The sequence below is a fragment of the Pituophis catenifer genome, unplaced genomic scaffold (assembly GCF_029215685.1).
Source record: "Pituophis catenifer annectens isolate HBS135680 unplaced genomic scaffold, rPitCat1.0.hap2 SCAF_2, whole genome shotgun sequence".
Lineage (NCBI taxonomy): Eukaryota > Metazoa > Chordata > Lepidosauria > Squamata > Colubridae > Pituophis > Pituophis catenifer.
The window spans coordinates 146,348,517-146,369,154 of NW_027256882.1; the positions used below are offsets into that span (position 1 = coordinate 146,348,517).

Consider the following 20,638-nt stretch of genomic DNA (forward strand, 5'->3'; position numbering starts at 1 on the left):
TTTTTACAGTTAACAATCATTGCAACATCCCCATGGTCACATGATTAAAATTCAGATGCTTGGCAACTGGTTCATATTTATGACGGTTACAGTGTCCCTGGGTCATGTGATCCCCTTCTGCGACCTTCTGACAAGCAAAGTCAATGGGGAAGCCAGATTCACTTAAAAACTGTGTTACTAACCTAACAACTGCAGTGATTCACTTAACTGTGGCAAGAAAGGTTGTAAAATGGGGCAGATTTCATTTAACAACTGTCTTGCTTAGCAACAGAAATTTTGGGCTTAATTGTGGTTGTTTTGTTTGTTTTATTAAATTTATATACCAATTACAACCAATTGTGGTTGTAAGTTGAGGACTACCTGTATTTATCAAATATGTTGTTATTGGACTAAAAGAAGAGCATCTGTGATTTTAATAGGTTATGCTGGCTATTTTTTCTGGGTAATTCTTACATGTTGATTATTTTTACATTTATTTTTAAATATGTATTCAATGAATATGTTTTTATTTGTTTGAATTATTTGAACCTGTGTTTCCCCGAAAATAAGACCCTGTCTTATATTTTTTGAACCCTGAAATAAGCACTTGGTCTTATTGCCATGCGCTCAAAAGCCCGATTGGGCTTATTATCAGAGAATGTCTAATTTTCGGGGAAACTGGGTATTCAAAATAGGCACATTACAGAAATGGTAATCAATAAGCACACATTATTATTTTTTAAATTTAAGTCTACTGCCTTGAGGCAGTGGGTAGAAATCATGTTTTATTATTAAAAGCTTAAGTTCGACCCTGTGGTAAGGGCTAACAGCTGTTTTTAACAACATCAGTAAAGATATTTTTGTAGCATTATTGTTTGCACCTTCAGAGCTTGCTAACATTTGCAGAAGTAAGGATTTTTTTTTTAAGTGGCCGAAAAGAATATTGAAGTCAAAAATGTGTGGTCCTAGTTACTGATAGGTAACATTAATAGGCACTGATAATCTACATTTAAACTCCTACAGTTTGCTCACAGAAATAAAGCCTACAGAAGCCTCTTGCACATATGAAATCTCCACCTTATGGTGGAAACATAATTGTTTACCATTCTGTGGTCTCTGAAAAATTCTTCCTTGCAGCTCGATTTAACTAAGTTAAATATCTCAGTGGGATTGCAATTGTTTTACTTGGACACAGGATTGCTCTTCCACTGGGACCTTTTCTCTCTCCCATGACCCCTACGTTGTTAGCTGCTGTCAAGTCAATGTCAACTCGTCGTGACCCAGTGAATGGTTGCCCTGAACTGTGCTCAGTTCTTGATGCCTGATCCTTGCTAGGATGGCACCAGGGGCCACTGTTATTTTACCAACCCTTCACCCTGCCAGTCTTTCCCTTTCGTATTTTCTTTCAACCTGACTAAGCATGAGATTTTTTTCTCTTAATTATCTGTCTGTTTGCCTGAAATGTCCATAGCATGACGTCTGGACTTGTCGTTTGAGCTTTTATGGAAAGTTTAGTTTTGATTTCCTCAATATTGACTGATTAGTTTATCAGGCAATCCCTAATATCTGCAGTATCCTTTGCCAGGTTTATTACTCAAAGGCATGTGGGTTACTCCCCTTGTCTTGTGCCTTTACTGTCCAATTTGAACAGCCATATTATGTTCTTGAAAATATCATGGTCTGAACAAATCAGATCTTGGTACACAAGGAAATTTTTCTGTACTTAAAGAACTTGTTTAGGCCTTATAGAGCCATTTTTCCAACAGCATTTCATCATTTGGGTGCTTATAGTTTCATTGCTTACCCAAGCCAATTGAAATTGTCAGCTATATATATATTTCCTCTCAGTCAAGGACGAAATTACTGATAATACCAGTTGTTAGAATCTTTCTCCTCTTTCATTAAAGTGCAGGCCTATTTTGAGACTATGGTCCGTGATCTTGATAAGCAGATAGTTCAGAACATTTTCATATACAATTGGTATCATAAACATAATAACAAATTTCACTAGGCATGATCCTTATATCTTTTATAAGCTATGAAATCCCATTTTTGAAGGTTGGGGAACCATTTAGAGCAGTCCGTGAATGGAACTATTGCCCTTTTCCATCTGAAGCTGTTGAAGTCGGTTGTCACTTCTCATTTCTTTATTTTCATGAAAGCTTCAGTAGGGAAACCTGATTTTCAGGCCATAGATACAAATGTGGAAGTCAAGGGATAGGCTCCAGAGAACTCTTAGACTAAAAAAATGAAAGCCATTGTTGGCTTTAAAAAGACAGGAGAAAGAGGCCCAGGAATTGAACCTCGGAATTGATATAGGGCAGTTTTTCTGTGTGCCACCATATATAACCACAAATAATGGTTGGAAGCTAATCAAAGAGAGAAGCAATCTGGAATTAAGGAGAAACTTCCTAACAGTGAGGACAACTAACCAGTGGAATGCCTTGCCTTCAGAAGTTGTGGGTACTTCACTGGATGTTTTTAAGAAAAGACTGAACAGCCATTTGTCCATAATGGTATAGGATCTCCTGCTCGAGCAGGGGGATCGATTAGAAAACCTCCAAGGAACTTTCTAACGCTGTTATTCTGTATTCTGTTGTATGTATGCTTCATTAACCAAAGTCTGAGTGGAATATGGAGCTAAGAGAAAGTTTTATGGGTATTCCTAGAGGATGCTCTTCTGACCATCTGTTTATGTAGTATATCCATATATTTGACATGGTCCAATGAGATGCAGGAACCCAGAATCTGATAGCTTGTGGTTAATAAAAAGCTTTGAGTTTAATACATTTTAGTTCCAGATGATAAAGAGTTTCTCTACTAGAGAAGTAGATTTGGGCATAGAGTGACTCTTAAGTAATTATGAAGCATATACCTCAGATATTTATAATGATCATTGAGCTATCAAGTAGTATTATTTTTGAGACAGGTTAAGGACAACATTTATGTGCTTTAGTTATTTTATGAGACTGCTCACACATCAATGACCAATTATGGAAGTATATGTCACCATATGTCATGCATGGGCGTTTGCACATAATAAGAAATTGGAAAATGCAGAGCAGCAATTATTGAACCAAAGTAACTTAAATTAAACTGGGCAGACTAGGTGGCTCAAATGGCTAAGACACTGAGCTTGTTGATCAAAAAGTCGGCAGTTTGAATCCCTAGTACAGGTCTCCTGCATGAGTAGGGGGTTGGACTAGATGACCTTCAAGGTCCCTTCCAACTCTGTTACTGTTACTAAATGGTTACTTTTAATTAAACTGAAATACAGAATGCTGGGATCCATGATTCCTGTGAGAATGAAATTCATGGAAGTTGTAGCGGCTTCAGCATCACCATGCCTTCCAATTACACTTCCAAGAAAACCTTTTGGTTGGGTGGCACATGGAAAGATGGGAGGGCCACATCTTTGCCCTCTTTCCTGCCTCCCTCTGACCCTTGCATCCAATCGAATGGAGGCTAGGTCTGACAGGCGAGTGGCTGCTTTGAAACCAAGACTAAAATTTGAAATCTCTTAATGGCAGTTGGTGGTGAGGGAAGGATGAGGGAGGGACTCGGATGCCTGCCAGCAAGGTAGGTCTAGCTGGGGGTCACTGGTAGTGGGTGTATGAACCCTCTTCCCCCCTGGGGAAGGGGGCTCTTGAGGACATATCAGGATGAGGAGCAGGGTACAATTTTCCTTATGGTCCATGACTCCCTTTTCCCCCTTCTTCACAGCAAAATGGCAGGCAGTTCCGCGGGTCAGCCAAAGAGGAGTGATTTCTGATGCTCCTTGCCAGCTTCCCACAAACTCAGTCAGTGGGGAAGCTGGTAGGAAGTCATTCTGCTGCTCTGTTTAGTAAGGAAATATCTCTGAAACGATGACCCAGTAGATGACTGGTGGCTTCTGTATGTATGTATAGCTCAGATTATAATTCTCTTAGTAATATATGATATGGCAAATTCTTACAAAGGCAACTGCTGATCATATGTGAGTGTCTACACGAGTGCTTTTTGTATTTTTGAATATAAAGAATAGAAGGTCTAGTATGAAAAATAATGTCTCCTGAAGGAGAGAAGATGGATAAGATTATAGGAAAACTCCCAATAATTGAATATCTTGGCTTGTGGAGCTCATATTCAGCTTTCCTAGAAAAGCTGTCCACTGTCTTCCATATATATTGACCTACAGCCTCATAATTCTGAACCACGATCAAATGCTAAAGGAATTGGAGTCTAATTTAACTAGAGAATGCCAGATTATCAGAGTCTGAATGAGACACATTATCAACTTGGGTGTCCTCCTGGACACACGGCTGTCTTTAGAAGAGCATATGACGGCCGTGGCCAGGGGGGCTTTTTATCAGGTTCATCTGATACGCCAGTTGCACCCCTTTCTGGATCGGGACTCCTTATACACAGTCACCCATGCCCTCGTCACATCTTGCCTGGACTACTGCAACGCTCTCTACATGGGGCTCCCCTTGAGGAGCACCCGGAGGCTCCAACTGGTCCAGAATGCGGCCGCGCGAGTGATTATGGGAGCGACGTGGCGCTCCCATGTAACACCTCTCCTGCGTGAGCTGCACTGGCTCCCGGTGGTCTTCCGGGTGCGCTTTAAGGTGTTGGTTCTCATCTTTAAAGCACTCCATGGCTTAGGGACAGAGTACTTACGAGACTGCCTGCTGCTATCGATAACCTCCCACCGGCCAATACGCTCTCACAGAGAGGGCCTCCTCAGGGTGCCGTTGGTCAAGCAATGTCAGCTGGTGGCCCCCAGGGGGAGAGCCTTCTCTGTGGGGGCACCTGCCCTGTGGAATGAGCTACCTCCTGGAATACGACTGATCCCGGACCTCCATACCTTCCGTAAGGCCCTGAAGACTTATTTATTCCAGCAAGCCAGCCTAGCCTAAATGGTTTTTAATGGGATTTTTAAATTTTATAGATTTGGGGTTTTAAATTGGGAGGCTGATTGATTTAATCTCTTTTAATTATCTTAATTTTTGTATTGTATGTATTTTAATTTTGGCTGTTCACCGCCCTGAGTCCCTTCTGGGAGAAGGGCGCTATACAAATTAAATTAATAATAATAAAAATAATAAAATAGCCAAATATGACATTAGTGTACTTTGGACTTTAAAAGCTGCAAAGATAGTTTAATCATTAATTATCATACCATCAAAAGGAATCCTAACAGAGTGATATGAATCATTACACTGTCAAAATAATATTACTTGTTTTTTTTTTTAAATCAAGTAGTGCCTTCCAAGGAAACATGAATTTCATTTTTTTTTTTTAATTTGATTTATATGCCGCCCTTCTCCGGAGACTCAGGGCGGCTTACAATGTGCTCAGCAATAGCCTTCATCCTTTTGTATATTTATACAAAGTCAGCTTATTGCCCCCACAACTGGGTCCTCATTTAACCTACCTTAGAAAGGATGGAAGGCTGAGTCAACCTTGAGCCTGGTAAGAATCGAACCTGCAGAAATTGCAGGCAGCTGTGTTAATAACAGGGTGCATTAAACCTCTGTAGTACCAAGACTTTGACTAAATTGTAGCCCATTTTTAAAATATTTTTTCTCCTGTGGCAGAATTTTAGTAGAGAAAATGTTAGTAAATGTTAGTAGAGTAAATGTTAAGTTACTAGTACACACAGTATCAAATATAAGATAGTTTGCATTATTTCTCATATTAAGTGTACCACATCACAATGTTTCCACATCACATTGATATATCATTGTGCAATACTTAACAGATTTTCTTCAAAACTAAATATAGGAATTTTTGGGGGGAAATCCTGTTTTTAGTTGAAAATAAGAAATTTTAACAGCTTCATTTTGCTCTGACAATAAGTTTAAACATATTGTAGATCAGTATTAATTTAATATCAAAATATATTTCTAAGTCTTATCTTTTTTTCTCCTTCTCCTTGCAGGGGGTTTGGAAAACAAGGGTTTCAATGCCAAGGTAAGATACAAATGGTTTTATAATGGTTTCTATTTCTGTTTTAATAATTAAATCTAGGTAATGTGTGAACCATATCTCAAGAAGGAATTAAGCATGTTAAAAGGAGGATATTAAATTATCTAAAAGGATGTGTATTGTTTAATCATTTATCTCATGAACTGTGAATCATGCACAAAAGAGTTTCATTTCAGCAGAGTTTCCTAAAATTAAATGTCATGTAATCTGCATATAGAGAACTCTTTAATTTTTCATGAAAAGAATCTTTGTGGTTTATTTTGGTAGAGAACATTTCTCTTGTCGGGAGCTGCTGTCTCTGTGTGGGTGTTTTGAAAAGTGGTTTCACTCTCTGTTGGGTTTCCTTTAATACTCCCTTCTACCTTTTCCCTCCGTTATTAATCGGCATCAGTTTTAGATTCATCTGGACCTTTGGTCATTGATTTATAGTTTGTTTATTTTGTGGCATAGTGTAAGAGAAAATAAACTATTTCAAAGCAGTAGTCATTGCTTGCAGCGAAGTCTTTTAAATCTTGGGATGGAAAAGGAATCTGTTTCTGTAAACTGCATTATTAACAGTAATACAAGTCATATTATGTACTCAACAAAGGTGAAGCATATGCTTTGAATATGAATATAAGAACTGTGCAGCCACACATCAGACTATAAATTAATCTACCCCAGTATGATCTATGCCAGACCACAGTAGCCCTCAAAGTACTTGGACAGAAGACTTACCTCATTTTCTCTTGCCTGGAGATTTTCAAAACTAGAAATTTGAAATATGTGCCTTGGCCTCTTTCCTGATGCCTGTAATTTTATCATGGGTATCATTTCCCTGAGATGGCTATGGAGCATTAATGTACTATTAATATCTCTAAGCAATATTCTTCCTGTTTATACTTTAATATTGTTATTGAATGTTGATTGTATAAGTTAGTGTTTTACCATGGAAACCATTTGTATTAGCTAGTTGAATGAAGCAGCATTTAGTCTGATAATTTCATCCTGTCAGAGAGCAACTGATAGTAGCAGCTGAAAATTGCTATGCGATACCTACAAGATTTTCTTTTAAAAAAACCCTTGCCCTGTGATTGTCTGATCTGATTATCAACTAGATAAACATTGTTGGCATGAACCCTTCCTGGGGTCATAACTACCACACCACAAAACCTATATTTAACGGTTTTGAAATTTGAGCCAGGAGATTTGAACTCTGATTTTAAAGAGATACTGAAAAGGCAAAGAACATTAAATTACAGTCTCTTATTACAGCTGATAGCTAGCAATATATTGTTGAATCTTGTCACACTAACAAAGGAGATGGTTTTCCTTGTATTAAATGTTCAGAAGTTAGAGAAATGTGGTGCCACTTTGTGAGAACTGGAATGTTCCCAGTTCAAATAGTTCCTTTGCAGCCTTAAATAACCTCCTGGTCATATTACCATCTCTGAAAAGGAGATATGGGTAGTCCTCGACTTAAAACATTCATTTAGTGACTGTTCAAAGTTACAAAGGCACTGAAAAAGTGACTTATGAGTCATGTATAAGTTTTTCACACTTACGACCATTGTAGCCTCTCCATGGTCATGTAATTAAAATTCATTTAGTGACCGTTCGAAGTTTCAATAGTGCTGAAAAAAGTGATTTATGACCATTGTTCACACTTACAATCATTGCAGCATTCCCATGGTCAGTTCATCAAAATTCAGATGCTTGGCACTGACTCATATTTATGAAGGTTGCAGTATCCCAAGGTCCTGTGATCACCTTTTGCGACCTTCTGACAAGCAAAGTCAATAGGGAAGCCAGATTCACGTAACGATATATCACTAACTTAACTGCAGTGATTGTTGTGGCCCGTCAGCGGCCTGTGCGGATTGTAGCTGACTGACAGCGAGGAGGCTGGTGTGGTGTTGCGCCAGCAGCCTGTGCAGCTGGCACTCGAGTCGGACAATGAGGCTGGAGAAGATGTGGTGCCAGAGGCAGGGATTCAGCCAGGGCCTTCAGAACCTCCAGAAGCTCCTTTAAGTGAAGAGGACGAAGAGGAGGAGCCTCTTCTCGATGCACAGGTGCGCAGAGCTGCCAAAAGGCAGGAGTGGCTCCTCAGGAGGAGGTTTCCTCGAGAGTAAGGCTTGGGGCTAATTGACCACTCCCTTAGCCTATTTAAGGAGGAACGCCGACTGAGGCAATTTGTAGGGAACAACTTTAGTTCACTCTACTTTGCGTCTGGATTCTCTGCAAATTGCTTCTGGGTTTTCTGCCAACCTTAATAAGATTGTGATTACTTTATCTTTTGTTTCTTGTAGGCTGTTAAGAAAGTTTATTAACAGCCTTTGTTTTGAAAAACACCGAGTTATTTTAGTAAATTAAGTTTTGTACAAACTTTGTGTGTGCTGTATTCTATGGGGTCCGTAGCAGAACAGTGATTCACTTAACAACTGTGGCAAAAAAGGTTGTAAAATGGAGCAAAATTCATTTAACAATTGTCTTGTTTAGCAACAGAAATTTTGGGCTCAATTGTCATAAGTTAAGGTGGTCTATACATTTTTTTTGAAACAGTTTGTCAGACTTGGTATGAATTCATTTCAGGTGCTATACAAGTGCTAGGTTTGTTCTGAGTACAGATATTCATGATCCATTAGAGAGATAATATTCTGCAGTAGTTCAGCTATTGAATTATGAGCAGGAAGATTCAAGTTTTGATCCACCTCTAACCATAGAGACTCACTGGTTCTCTTTGAGCTAGTTACACTTTCTCAGTTCGGTGTTGTTACTGTGGTAAGAAAAAATGATATGTATGTGCACGTGTATGCAAGTATGCCTCTTGAGCACGTTGAATGAAACATGGGATATAAATTTAATAAATCAAATAAGTAAAATGGGGGAGGTTCTTCCACACAAACTTTCTAATGAAAGCATGCAATTGGGCACATTTATTCATTCATTATCATGCACTTCAGCCACTTTGAACATTTGGATTGTAAATATTAAATTTGTAAACATGGCCTTTATACTCTGGAAGCATCTGATCTCAAACACAGGAAACAACTCCATTGGAATCTGTGCTTCAGGAAGCTATTGGCGAAATATAAACAAACATCCAGCATAAAAACCAAGCTACCATAGAGATTTATTGTTTTTATACTTGTTCCTTTGTCTGCTCCTAATAGTTCTGTATTAACTTATTTGAATTAGGGCTAGGATTTTTTTCTGAGACCGTCAGATGTGTTGGAGAATTTACAGAAGTCTAAGGCCAATTTAGTCAACAGCTGTGTTCAATTTGAGGCTGTATTCTGGTGAAGGGATTGACAACAAATGTTCTAGTTTTGCATCTCATAGTGTCCCTTGTCTCAAGATTTTCTATTTTCCCCCCCATCAACACAGTCCTCTTTCTGGAACAGTTTTTGACAATGTGGCGGAGTTTTTGTGATAGGTTGGTCTTTAAATCCCCTGATTCTCTTAGCAAGTTTTGGCATTCAAGATATCTGGAGGGCCATTAAGTAGAAAAATGGTGCTAGAAGCTGTAATACTAGCATTCTAAACTTGGATAACCAAGTTATCCAAGGAAATGCTTAATTTAATTATACAACTGGCAATTGACTAAATTGCTTTGGCAATTGGTTGCCCCTCTTTCAGTGATATACAACTGAAATACGAACATACTGTCAATCTTACACTTATGTGCAACTTTCAAATGCTTTATTTTCAATAACCTACTTTTGCATGAACTATTTTATTGATACCACTGTCAATTTTGGGAAGGTATATTAAACATATAGTTTAAAATGTTGGTGGTTTGATTTACTGTATGTCATGCATTCTTTATTGGATATATTTAATTAACGTGCACTGGGGAAGGGAATAAAGTCATTATAGGTGATTTGTGTATTTAGTTAGAAGGAATGTTATGGATGTCTTGGCTTGGAATCTAAATTATAAGCAAAACTCTGCTAATGGGATATTTCCTTTGCAAGTAGAGAAGAGTGGTTTATTTATGAATACTCTTCCTGTATTGTTAGAGTATCTTCAGAAAAGGATTTTATGTTCTAACTGAGTCTTGCTGTGAATGTAAGGAATTCTTTTATTTATAAAACAGCAACAAGGATCCAGACTCTTCAGTGTAATTTTCCCCATAAATGGTGCCATTTCTTGCCATATTTAGGCAGCTCCAAGATATTTCCAAGCAAAAGTAAATATTTTCAAATGAAAATCCTATTTATTGAAATATCACACCAGCCATTTAAAGAGTATAAGTCAAAAGCAATTCAGTAGTGATTATGTGGCACTGACTGTTAATGAGAGAGAAGGTGGGGGGAGATATGTGGCCTGATAAACAGAGAAATTAAATTGAATGCATGGAAGATTGTCCATGAAAAATCCAGCCATCCTATCCTTCTCAGTCCAACTTTGCTTGTAGCTGAAAAACTACTGGTTTTCATTACAGTGCTGTCATAGTGTAATAGTTACTGACAAGTTTTTTCCTTGTCAAACAGTCCAGAAGGTTTCCTTCTTGGAAACATACATAGACTTGCAGCTGTAGCGAAGGCAGCATGAAATGGTAAGATGAGGTCAGTGTGAGGTGATATTACTTGAAATAGCAACAAGCAAGCGATAGTTGACTTATAAAACCAAGCATATCAAACATTTATCCAGCACTTACAGTGTCCAAAGCATTTCAGTTATATTATTTCTGTAACCTTTACAACGGTGAGGTAAGTTATCATTTGCTATCATAGAGATAGAGGAATAAGGACTGAAAGAGAAATTGCGTAAAATGTATGGCAAGAGCTATAAAAAGAATGTCCACAGTACTTGAAGACCAGAATGGACAAGCTAGCATTTTCTAAAATGTTTGGGACTACAAACCCAGACACTGCATTGTGGGAATTGTAGTCCAATAGATTTGGAAGACATTGTGCATGTTGCTGATTCCTATGGCAGCGCCTTTGTAATTTGTAAATGTAAAAATGCCTTGGGTGGAAGGGTAATCAATCAATTTTTCCTAGAGAAAATAGAATTTTGTTACTGTACTTTGCTACTCAGGACAGAGAAAAAAAATGATTTGAAGATACTTTTAGAAATGGAATTTAAGTACAGTTTTCATGCTCCCTAAACATTCTGTAAACATTGTGAGAAATTTAGAAGTAGGTGTTAAATAATTCAGAGTTATTGAAGCTGTGAATAATCTTAGCCCTCTCCTTGACCCAGAGCAGAGTTTCAAGGAACTGATCCATTCACCAACTCTTATTTTCGTCACAACTGTTGAAACTGTTTTTGCATCATCAATCCCAATAATATGCTCTGTTTATCAATGATTTTCCTCATAATGACTTGAGAAGTAAATATCTGCTTTGGTATTACAGAATGTGATCAAATCATTACTCCCAAGTTTTAAATGAAATTTAATCTTTAAAATAATCAGTAATTTAAAAAAAAAGAATTATAATTCTGAGAAAGGAGGACATGTGTATTTTCTCTGAAAGAGTAGTTAAATAAAATTTACCTAATGGCGATTTAAGTGATGAAAATTACATCTTTCCCAGGAGAGCTTTAAATCAAATCTGTGCGGTGGCTACATAATTTCTTTGCTTATTTTGAGATCTTTTGTCCAATGAGACCTCTGTTATTTGGCTGTTTAAGACAGGGTTATTTTCCATCTCTACTTCTATTTGGAAAATGGAGGTGGTAAAAGGGCTGAGGCTGCACAAAGGGCAGTTGAGCAAGAAAGAGCAGCATATATCAGCATGTCTTGATGGTGTCAGAATGGGATAGCTACCCTAGATGCATGTTAAAATGCTAAACCAGGGAGCCTGGTTTAGCTCAACAGACAGAAGCACTGTAATTTAACACCAGATGTCTACAATTAAAGTAAGATCGAATCTCGCCAAGCTCAAGATTGACTCAGCCTTCCATCCTTTCTAAGGTAGGTAAATTGAGGACCCAGTTTGTGGGGGCAATAAGCTGACTTTGTATAAAATATACAAAAGTATGAAGGCTATTGCTTAACACACTGTAAGCCACCCTGAATCTCCGGAGAAGGGCGGCATATAAATCAAATTAAAAAAAAAATAAGAGGGAAATTGAAATTGGTCCTGTGTGCTGAAGGACTACTACTGGGCTGCAAAATGCTTCTTCCCCTTCTTTTTTCTTTCATATTTTATTTGTATTAACAGCCAGCCTATAGATCAGTGGTGGGTTGCCCCCGGTTCGCACCGGTTCTATAGAATGGTAGTAAAACCGGCAGGAGGCTCCACCCACCGACCCCGACGTCATCAGAACACTTCTGCACATGTGCAGAAGCTTCTTCAGCAAATATAAATTCGATATAAAATAGTTTGTCATGATAGCGACTGCCTGAGGGCTCCTGGATTGGAGCTGAAAGGCGAAAGGGAAGCAGTATGCTCCCTCCCATATTGGGGTAGACCAGGTGCTTCAAGAAAGCAAGAAAAAACACTTTAGTCAAGAACCAGCCATTTACAACTTAGGGCAGAGATGGCAAACCTTTTTGCCATCACGTGCCAAAAGCGGGGGGGAGCGCAGCGGAGGTCGTGTGTGCGTGTGCCCACACCCATAATGCAATGCCCCCCATGCGCCCCACCCCGCGATGGCCTGCCCCCTGCGCATGCATGCATGAACCCTCCCACGCATGCATGCACGACCCTCCTGCACCCCGTTTTGGGCCTAAGAGGCTTCCCCGAAGCCTCTGGAGGCCAGAAACAGCCCATTTCTGGACTTCCAGAAGGCCCAATTTTCACCCCCTCAGAGCCTCCGTGTGAGCCCTGTACTTACCTGGCATCCAAAACAGGCCATGTGAAGACTCCTGGGAGGGGAGGGGTGCTGTGGGCATGGCCAGCCCAAAATCAGCTGGCTGGCACGCACACATGCGCAGTGAAAGAGACCTAGGGCAACAGCTTGTGTGCCCACAGAGATGGCTCTGTGTGCCACCTGTGGCACGCGTGCCATAGGTTCGCCATCACCGGCTTAGGGTGTCCTCTGATCTGTTTGGGCCTTTAGATCTTGGCCATAACTCTGTTTTTTGATTCTCACACAATAAGACATTTTTTGTTGCTTCTTATTTTCAGTTATCTATCTATCTATCTATCTATCTATCTATCTATCTATCTATCTATCTATCATTAAGCATTTATGTTTTGCATTACACTATATCTTGGCAAAACCCTAGCAGCCTTTTACCCCATGTAAAACAGTGACATTTATGTCTGCTTGCTGTTAGGAATTTTGATATTCTGGAAGCTAAATTTATTTAAGCAACCCTTTTGGCCTTGCACTGCATAGTTTAACCCACATCTTGACAGCTTATTTTGCAGATCAAACAGGAGAACAAAGTGATTATGTGATTAATGACATGTATTTAAGTACAAATTATATGAAGCATGACAAAGAAATTACTGGGAATTAAATAAAATTAAATGTGTATTCAGTCTTTTTCATGAAAAGAACATGAATACTTTGTATGCTATAAAAATAAATTAATAATAGGCATGGTGTTTTGCTTCCTTTTACTGTATATTTTTATATATACAGTAAATATATATATATATTTATTTCTCTTGGTTTCATTTTGGAGGAGAACAGTGGAATTCATTGGAGAATTGAGAGGCATTCATAGTATTAGCTTCTCTGCCTCAAACCTAACCAGGAGTATTAATATAATAATGGCTGGAGCACTGTTCAACTTCAGTAATGTGAATTGCTATGATTTACAATATATTAAAAATATTCTTGGATATATTTGAGTGGCTGAGAAGGAGGTTTATATTTTTTTAAAAAGTGCCAGGAGAACTGGAATAAATGTCAAATTCAAAGTGAAAGAGTGCATTTGTTTGCTTTAGAGAGGGTTTACAGACATTCCCTTAAAGGCTCATCAGTGACTTTTTCAAACTGAATAGAGGTTCATTTTGAGCAGAGGAGGTGGTGCTGTCAAAGTTTTGTCCCAGTGTCTGGAGGATGAAGAGGTCTAGACAGGGAACAACAGGCTGAACCTTAGCAAGACCAGGTGTCTACGGATTTGTGGCCCCTCTGATCCCAGAACTGGCGGTTATTCACCATTGGCTTTAGGGTGGGGGTTGCATTTCCCAACTCGTAACTTGTATGCAATTTGGTGTTTTCCTGAACTTACAGCTTTTGCTTGAGGAGCAAGTGGCAACTGGAGAGCCTTTGCACAGCTTACGTGCCACTTGCAGTTTCTAGATTGGGAGAGCCTACTTCTGAGCATGCCTATACATGCCATAGTCACTTCCTCCTGGATCTTGCAATATGTTCTTCATGGAGCTGCCCTTGAAGACCATCCAGAATCTGTAATTGGTCTAGAATGCAGTGGAGCCTCTGGTAATTGGGCACACTTTGGTATGCCTGTATAACACCAGCAGTGGACAATAGTTATCTTAATTTATTTAGAAAGTCATATTACTGTTTTTCAGGAAGGGGAGAAAACTTTCAAAACAAATACCATTTTTGCCAGCTGCATTTGTTTCCATTAGACTTCTGGATTCAATTTGAGATGCTCATTATCACCTAATGATTTTTTCACGGTACATGGCCGGTTATCTGCAACACTTCCTATGTCTGCCTTCTTTAGAGAGCTAGATCTTAGCAAAAATTGTCTGAAGTAGACTAATTTGAGCCTGATCACGTGTTCCTCAAGTGAGAACTCTGGGTTGATCTGTATGATGTTCCATTCATGTGTTTTTTCACCGTCCACAATATTTTCAGGAGTTTTCTCCAATTCCAAAGTTCAAAAGGGTTGAACCTTTGCTTCCATTCAGTGCCACAGGGAATATCGTGTCTTGCATGATTCTAATCTTGGTAGGCACCACATTTCCATATCTTTTCCAAGGCCTTCTTGGCTGATCTACCAAGGGCTGGTCTGCAGCATATTTCTTGATTGTTTGTTCCTTTACTAGTAGTACTACTAGTGTTGTTGATTGATCCTAAAAGGCAGAAGTTATCTATTACTTCTATATTTTCAGTGTTCTGAAGCTGGTTGTTCTACCTATTGTCATCAGTTTGATCTTCTTTTTATTTAATTTTAGTCCCATATTTTTACTGTGCTTCTTAACATTTACTACTAGGGCTTACAGTTGCTTTGCATTATTTGTTATCACAGTAACATCAGTAACATAGTGGAGGTTATTGGTGTTTCTTCCTCCAGTTTTAAAACCACACACATCTTCTTCCAATCAAACTTCCCTTAAGATATTTTTGCCATACAGGTTGATAAAACAAAAGGAGAGAATACAGCCTTCTGTCACTCCTTTTCAACCTGGGGCTAGTCTCTTTCACCATATTGTGCCTGTGAGTTTCTCCATCTCTTTTTACCAGTAATATAGTTGATTTGATTTCTACATACAGGTGAGCCTCAACTTCCAACAGTTCATTTAGTGACTGTTCAAAATTACAATGGCACTGAATAAAGTGTCTTATGACTGTTTTTCATACTTATGACCATTGCAGCATCCTCATGGTCATGATCAAAATTCAGACTCTTGGTAACTGACTCCTATTTATGATGATTTCGGTGTCCTGGGATCATGTGATCCTCTTTTGTGACCTTCTGACAAGCAAACTCAATGGTGAAGCCAAATTCACTTAACAACTGCAGCCATTCACTTAGCAACTTTGCAAGAAAGATCGTAAAATGGGGCAAAATTCACTTAACAACTGTCTCACTCAGCAACATACATTCTGGGCTCAATTGTGGCTGTAATGCTACCTGTATTCCTTCTGGTGATGTCCATCTATAGAGAGATTGTTTTGGTTGCTTGAAGATGGTGTTAGCCATGAACAAACCATTGGATAAATTGATCTCCTGCTTCTTTTTGGATTCCTAAGCCATACACTCCAACTAGATTTTCCTCTTTCATTTCTCCAACTATGGTATCCCTGACTCCAATCACAAGCAGCACCTTTTGCTCGCATTGTTCCCTCGATTTCAAATTAATCACAATCATGAAACACACCAATCTGCTCTTTTTCTGCATCAGTGGTTGGAGCACAAAGGTGAATGATCGTCATATTAAAGGGCTGTCCATGAAGTTTAATGATATTGTTTGGTCGCTGATTGCATTGTAGCCAAGTACTGTCCTTGCTATAACCTTCCTACCTACGACAGCAATGCTGACCCTTCTTTGCTTTTCCTGTCCTGAGTAATAAACAATGTGATCTTCTGACTGAAATTGTACAGTCTCAATCTGATCCAATTTGCTGATGCTGAAGATGTCAATTTGCAGTCGTTTCGTTTCATCTGTGTTGAGCTTTCCTGTTGCTGATGTTTCTTACATTTCATGTTCCTATCAGCTTTACAGCTTCAGATTTTCTTATCCTGTATGGCAACATTAGCAACTAGACATCCTGAAAGTTTTAAATCTAGCCACTTTGTAAACACCATTTGTATTCTGATAGATCCTCAGGTCTTCCTCAATAACATGCTGAGCGCCACCTGACCTAAGGGACCCATCATCTGGCACTATTTCATCCCATCATTTTATATTTTCTATTCATGTTTTCTTGGTTAAAAACACAGGAGTAGTTTACCATTGCTTTTTCCTGCACTGTACGAATTGATGGTTTTTCAGGATTACTAAAATGGCTATCTGCCTCCAGCATTTTCCTATATCACTGCTGGCCAATATAAGCGCCTGCTTGTTTAGGGTGGTCTTCATGCCTCAGGTGACCTTGCTGGGAAAATATACTCTGGACATACAACTTTCAACATTCTTTGCTCATTCCTCCCAGGATCACACCCCAACCCCTGCCTTGATGAGGCAGCACAACAGGACTTGCAGTTCGTGTGTGTGTGTGAGAGAGAGTGAGGGAGAGGGGGGAGGGGGAGAGAGAGTGAGAGTGAGGAGAGAGCGGGGAGAGAGTGGGAGAGAGAGAGAGAGCGCGAGCAAGAGACCGCCTTTAGGAAATAAAGAAGAACCTGAAGAAGCTTCTTCGATGAGAAGCAAAATGTCTTCAAAGAAAAAACAAAAAGTCCAGTTGCCTCTTGCAAAACCACCTTTATTATTTATTTATTTATTTGTTTGTTTGTTTGTTTGTTTGTTTATTTATTTTGTCGCATTTGTATGCCGCCCAACTCCCAAGGGACTTTGGGACAACCATGAACTGGATGACAGAATCTCCATAGACATTTAGCCTTTAGGAAAGCTTTGGTTTCTCCCCCAAGAGTTAGATCAGGATGAGAGAAGATCCCTGTCTTGGGAAATGGAATGTGCATTTGATGGACTCATACAAACGCTGCTTGTATGTCAGCGTTTTCTTTGTTCTTAATATCAGAGGTTTTAATTATAATTTGGGTTTTCCTTCGGCTGTACTGGTATACATCGTGATCCCATGAATTAGGTGGCTGTATAAATTTTAGAAATATATAGAACATAGAACAAAGAATAATAGGGTTAGAAGGGACTTTGGAGGACTTCTAGTTCAAATCCCTGCACATGATTGAGGGTCTTTATCCTGGGCCCATAGTTTGTAGTAGAGGTGGGGAACTTTACTCTGCTGGCTCAAGAATTCTGGGAGTTTAAGTCCACAGGTCATAAAAGGACCATAGTCCCCACCCCTGGTCTATAGCATTATATTAGACAGCAAGGTCAATTTTTACTGAAGTTTCTAATACACAGATTTTATCTCTCCCAATTTTATGATATTTATCAACTGTACTTCTTCAGGTTAGTAAGCAGTCCTAGAGAAGACTTATTAATTTTACTGATACCTGTGTGTGTGTGTGTGGGTGTGTGGGTGTGTCTGTATGTATGTGTGTACGTACACACATATACTGGATTTCTTATTCCATTGTATTAATCAAGGGCTAGAACATTTTCATGCCTGAGTGCTAAATATTGTTTTATAGACCAATATAGTTTAGGGAATTTTTGTATAACTCTGTTAATGAGTAGTAGAAACTGCTTTATTCTGTTAGGTTTGCAATAGCAGCAACCATTGGCTATATACTAATGAAAAGTTAATTATGTTTGAATTGTAGACTCTTATCTACAATGTTATGCAAATGGACATTCCTTGAACAAATACAGGACTCTTTGGTGAGCCCATGAACCTAGCTTGTTGGTTGCACTGAGTGGCTTCAAAATAGCATTCTCTTCATTACTTGGTGTTTGGCTTTAATTTCTAATCTGATGTCTACAATAGTGGCACATTCATGCTCCTTTTGTGAAGAATCAAAGAATTAAAGTGATTCAGCTTGCAGCAATGCCCAAACAAAGATGTAAAATTCAAGGAAGTTTGAAAAAAACCCATTGTTTTAAAGGGTAAGAGTCAAATATATAGAGTTCTTCTCTTTTATAAAGCAACAGTGGTGTTATATTAGTAAAGGGTGTTAGTACAATTTGGCTTGTTGATAAGCTAATGTTTATAACACTGACAGGGATTGTTTTACAGTCAATTAGGAAGATGTTGCTTTGACTGTTTAAAAATAGTTTAAATTATTGCTACAGGTGGAGCTGCGTATACCAAGGGATGTAGTAACCCTTCACCTTTGCCAGATCAGGAAGAACAGGCAGGTGCAGTAACAGTCATGAAAAGAGGAACAAACAGGAAGTTAGGTATCTTGAACTTTGTCCTCCACTGTACCTGAATACATAGATTGTCTCTGGTTTGTTGTGAGGTGAGCATACCTTTGCTGGATATATACATTACTTATGGTTTACATTAAGTCCGGTGGTAGAGATACACCCAAATTGTAGAGATCATGTTTGAAACTGAATAGTGCCCAGTTAAAGCTTTTATTGCTTTGTTGAAGACGGAATGCAGTGTTATTAATTTCCACACCAAATTATATTTGAGGGAAATTTAGATCTGGGGTGATTATCACAAGATCTCTCTGAGCTAATGTAACTACAGGTGCCTCCTTTTGCACACAAATGTCCACCTGCCCTCTTAAACTCAATATTCTTTTGTTTAAATAGCAGCAATAAATGGGATACTGCCATTCTGCAACCAAAGTGCCAGGATTAATTTATTTATTGTACTTAGAAAATAAACTGGTGAATAGCAATAACTCATGACTTTATTTGGAAGTGCGCCATCGACACAGACAGAAAGAAGAGATAAACTGACTCAAGAAAGAAATAGTTTACTTTCTGGTTCCTTGGAATTTTATGACTGGTCTTGACCACAATTTTTAGATGGCGATTATATTGCAAAAACATGGGGATATGTTCTCAAGTGTTCAAATGAGCTTCCTGTGTTTCTTCCTGAACAGTTAGGGACCTCTGAAAAGACCATAGCTGGCATCATACAACACAAAAAGCAGACGCCACATATTGTGCCTAGTTTATAGTTTATTGAATAAACATTGACTGACTTCATGAAATCCAATCCAACCCAACCCTATTGTAAGTGTTTGAATTTACTTTATTATATGGTATATGTCTGTGGAATTATTTTATTTCAGGATAGATACTGCCCATTTCTCCAGAACAATACCCCCTTCACCCCCAATATCTATATGCTTCTCTGCAATCCTATCCTGTTTCCCCGAAAATAAGACCCCACCAGAAAATTAAGTCCTAGCATGATTTTTCAGGATGCTTGCAATATAAACCTTACCCCCAAAATAAGCCCCAGTTAAGATTGTCAGCCAGATGGGTGCATTTAGTACCGTATTTCCCCCAAAATAAGACCTAACCAGAAAATAAGCCCTAATGCATCTTTTGAAGCAAAAATTAATATAAGACTCGGTCTTATTTTCGGGGAAATACGGTATTTAAAATATCTTTGAAAATTGGTTTTGTCTCCAAGCCATGGATTTTATGTTAGTTGGAATGTTTGTTCTTCTGGACATTGTTCTTTTCTTCTTTTGGTTCTGGCTGTTTCTAATGTCCTGCACTGCCTATAGAGTTGGATGGCTTTCTAAATGTGATTAAATAAATGAAAAATGTGCCATGAACTTGATGGACACAGTCGTAACTTTAGAAACCAGTCCCCATTGTAGCAGTTCAATTTTTGTCTCTTTTAAGTTTTTAAAATATTTTTGATATTTTGGTAATGTGGGTAGTCCTCATCTTATGACCACAATTGAGGCCCAAATTTCCATTGCTAAGCAAAACAGTTGAGTGATGTTTATTTATTTATTTATTTTATTTATTTATTGGTTTGATTTATATGCCGCCATTTTCCGGAGACTCAGGGCAGCTTACAATGCGTTAAGCAATAGCCTTCATACTTTTGTATATACCCGTTTAATAGGGCTTTTGCCCCCCCCCCGGTGTTCTTTTTTATACAAAGTCAGCTTATTGCCCCCACAAACCGGGTCCTCATTTTACTTACCTCAAAAGGATGGAAGGCTGAGTCAACCTTGAGCCTGGTGAGATTTGAACTTGCAGTAATTGCAGGCAGCTAGTGTTACTTAACAGTACTTTAGTCTGCTGCGCCACCAAAGCTCTTGATGTTTGCTCCGTTTTACGATCTTTCTTCCCATAATTATTAAGTGAATTCCTCTAGCTGTTCAGTGAATCTGGCTTCCCCATTAACTTTGCTTGTAAGAAGGTTGCAAAAGGTGATCGCATGACCCTGGGACACTGCAACCGTCATAAATTTGAGTCAGTTGCCAGTGTTTAAATTTTGATCATGTAACCATAGGGATGCTGCAACAATTGTAAGTGTGAGAAACGGTCATAAGTCACTTTTTTCAGTGTAACTGTGAATGGTCACTAAACAAATGGTTGTA

General features: G+C 38.7%; 1 protein-coding gene across 1 annotated transcript in view; it reads left to right on the plus strand.

Annotated features, from left to right (window-relative positions):
- The window catches only part of PRKCA (protein kinase C alpha), a 198,812-nt gene that overhangs the window by 8,650 nt on the left and 169,524 nt on the right, over positions 1-20,638 (plus strand). Inside the window, exon 2 of the mRNA XM_070934743.1 lies at positions 5,903-5,934. Within this exon, the coding sequence (XP_070790844.1) occupies positions 5,903-5,934 (32 nt within the window). The remainder of the gene's footprint in view (positions 1-5,902; positions 5,935-20,638) is intronic.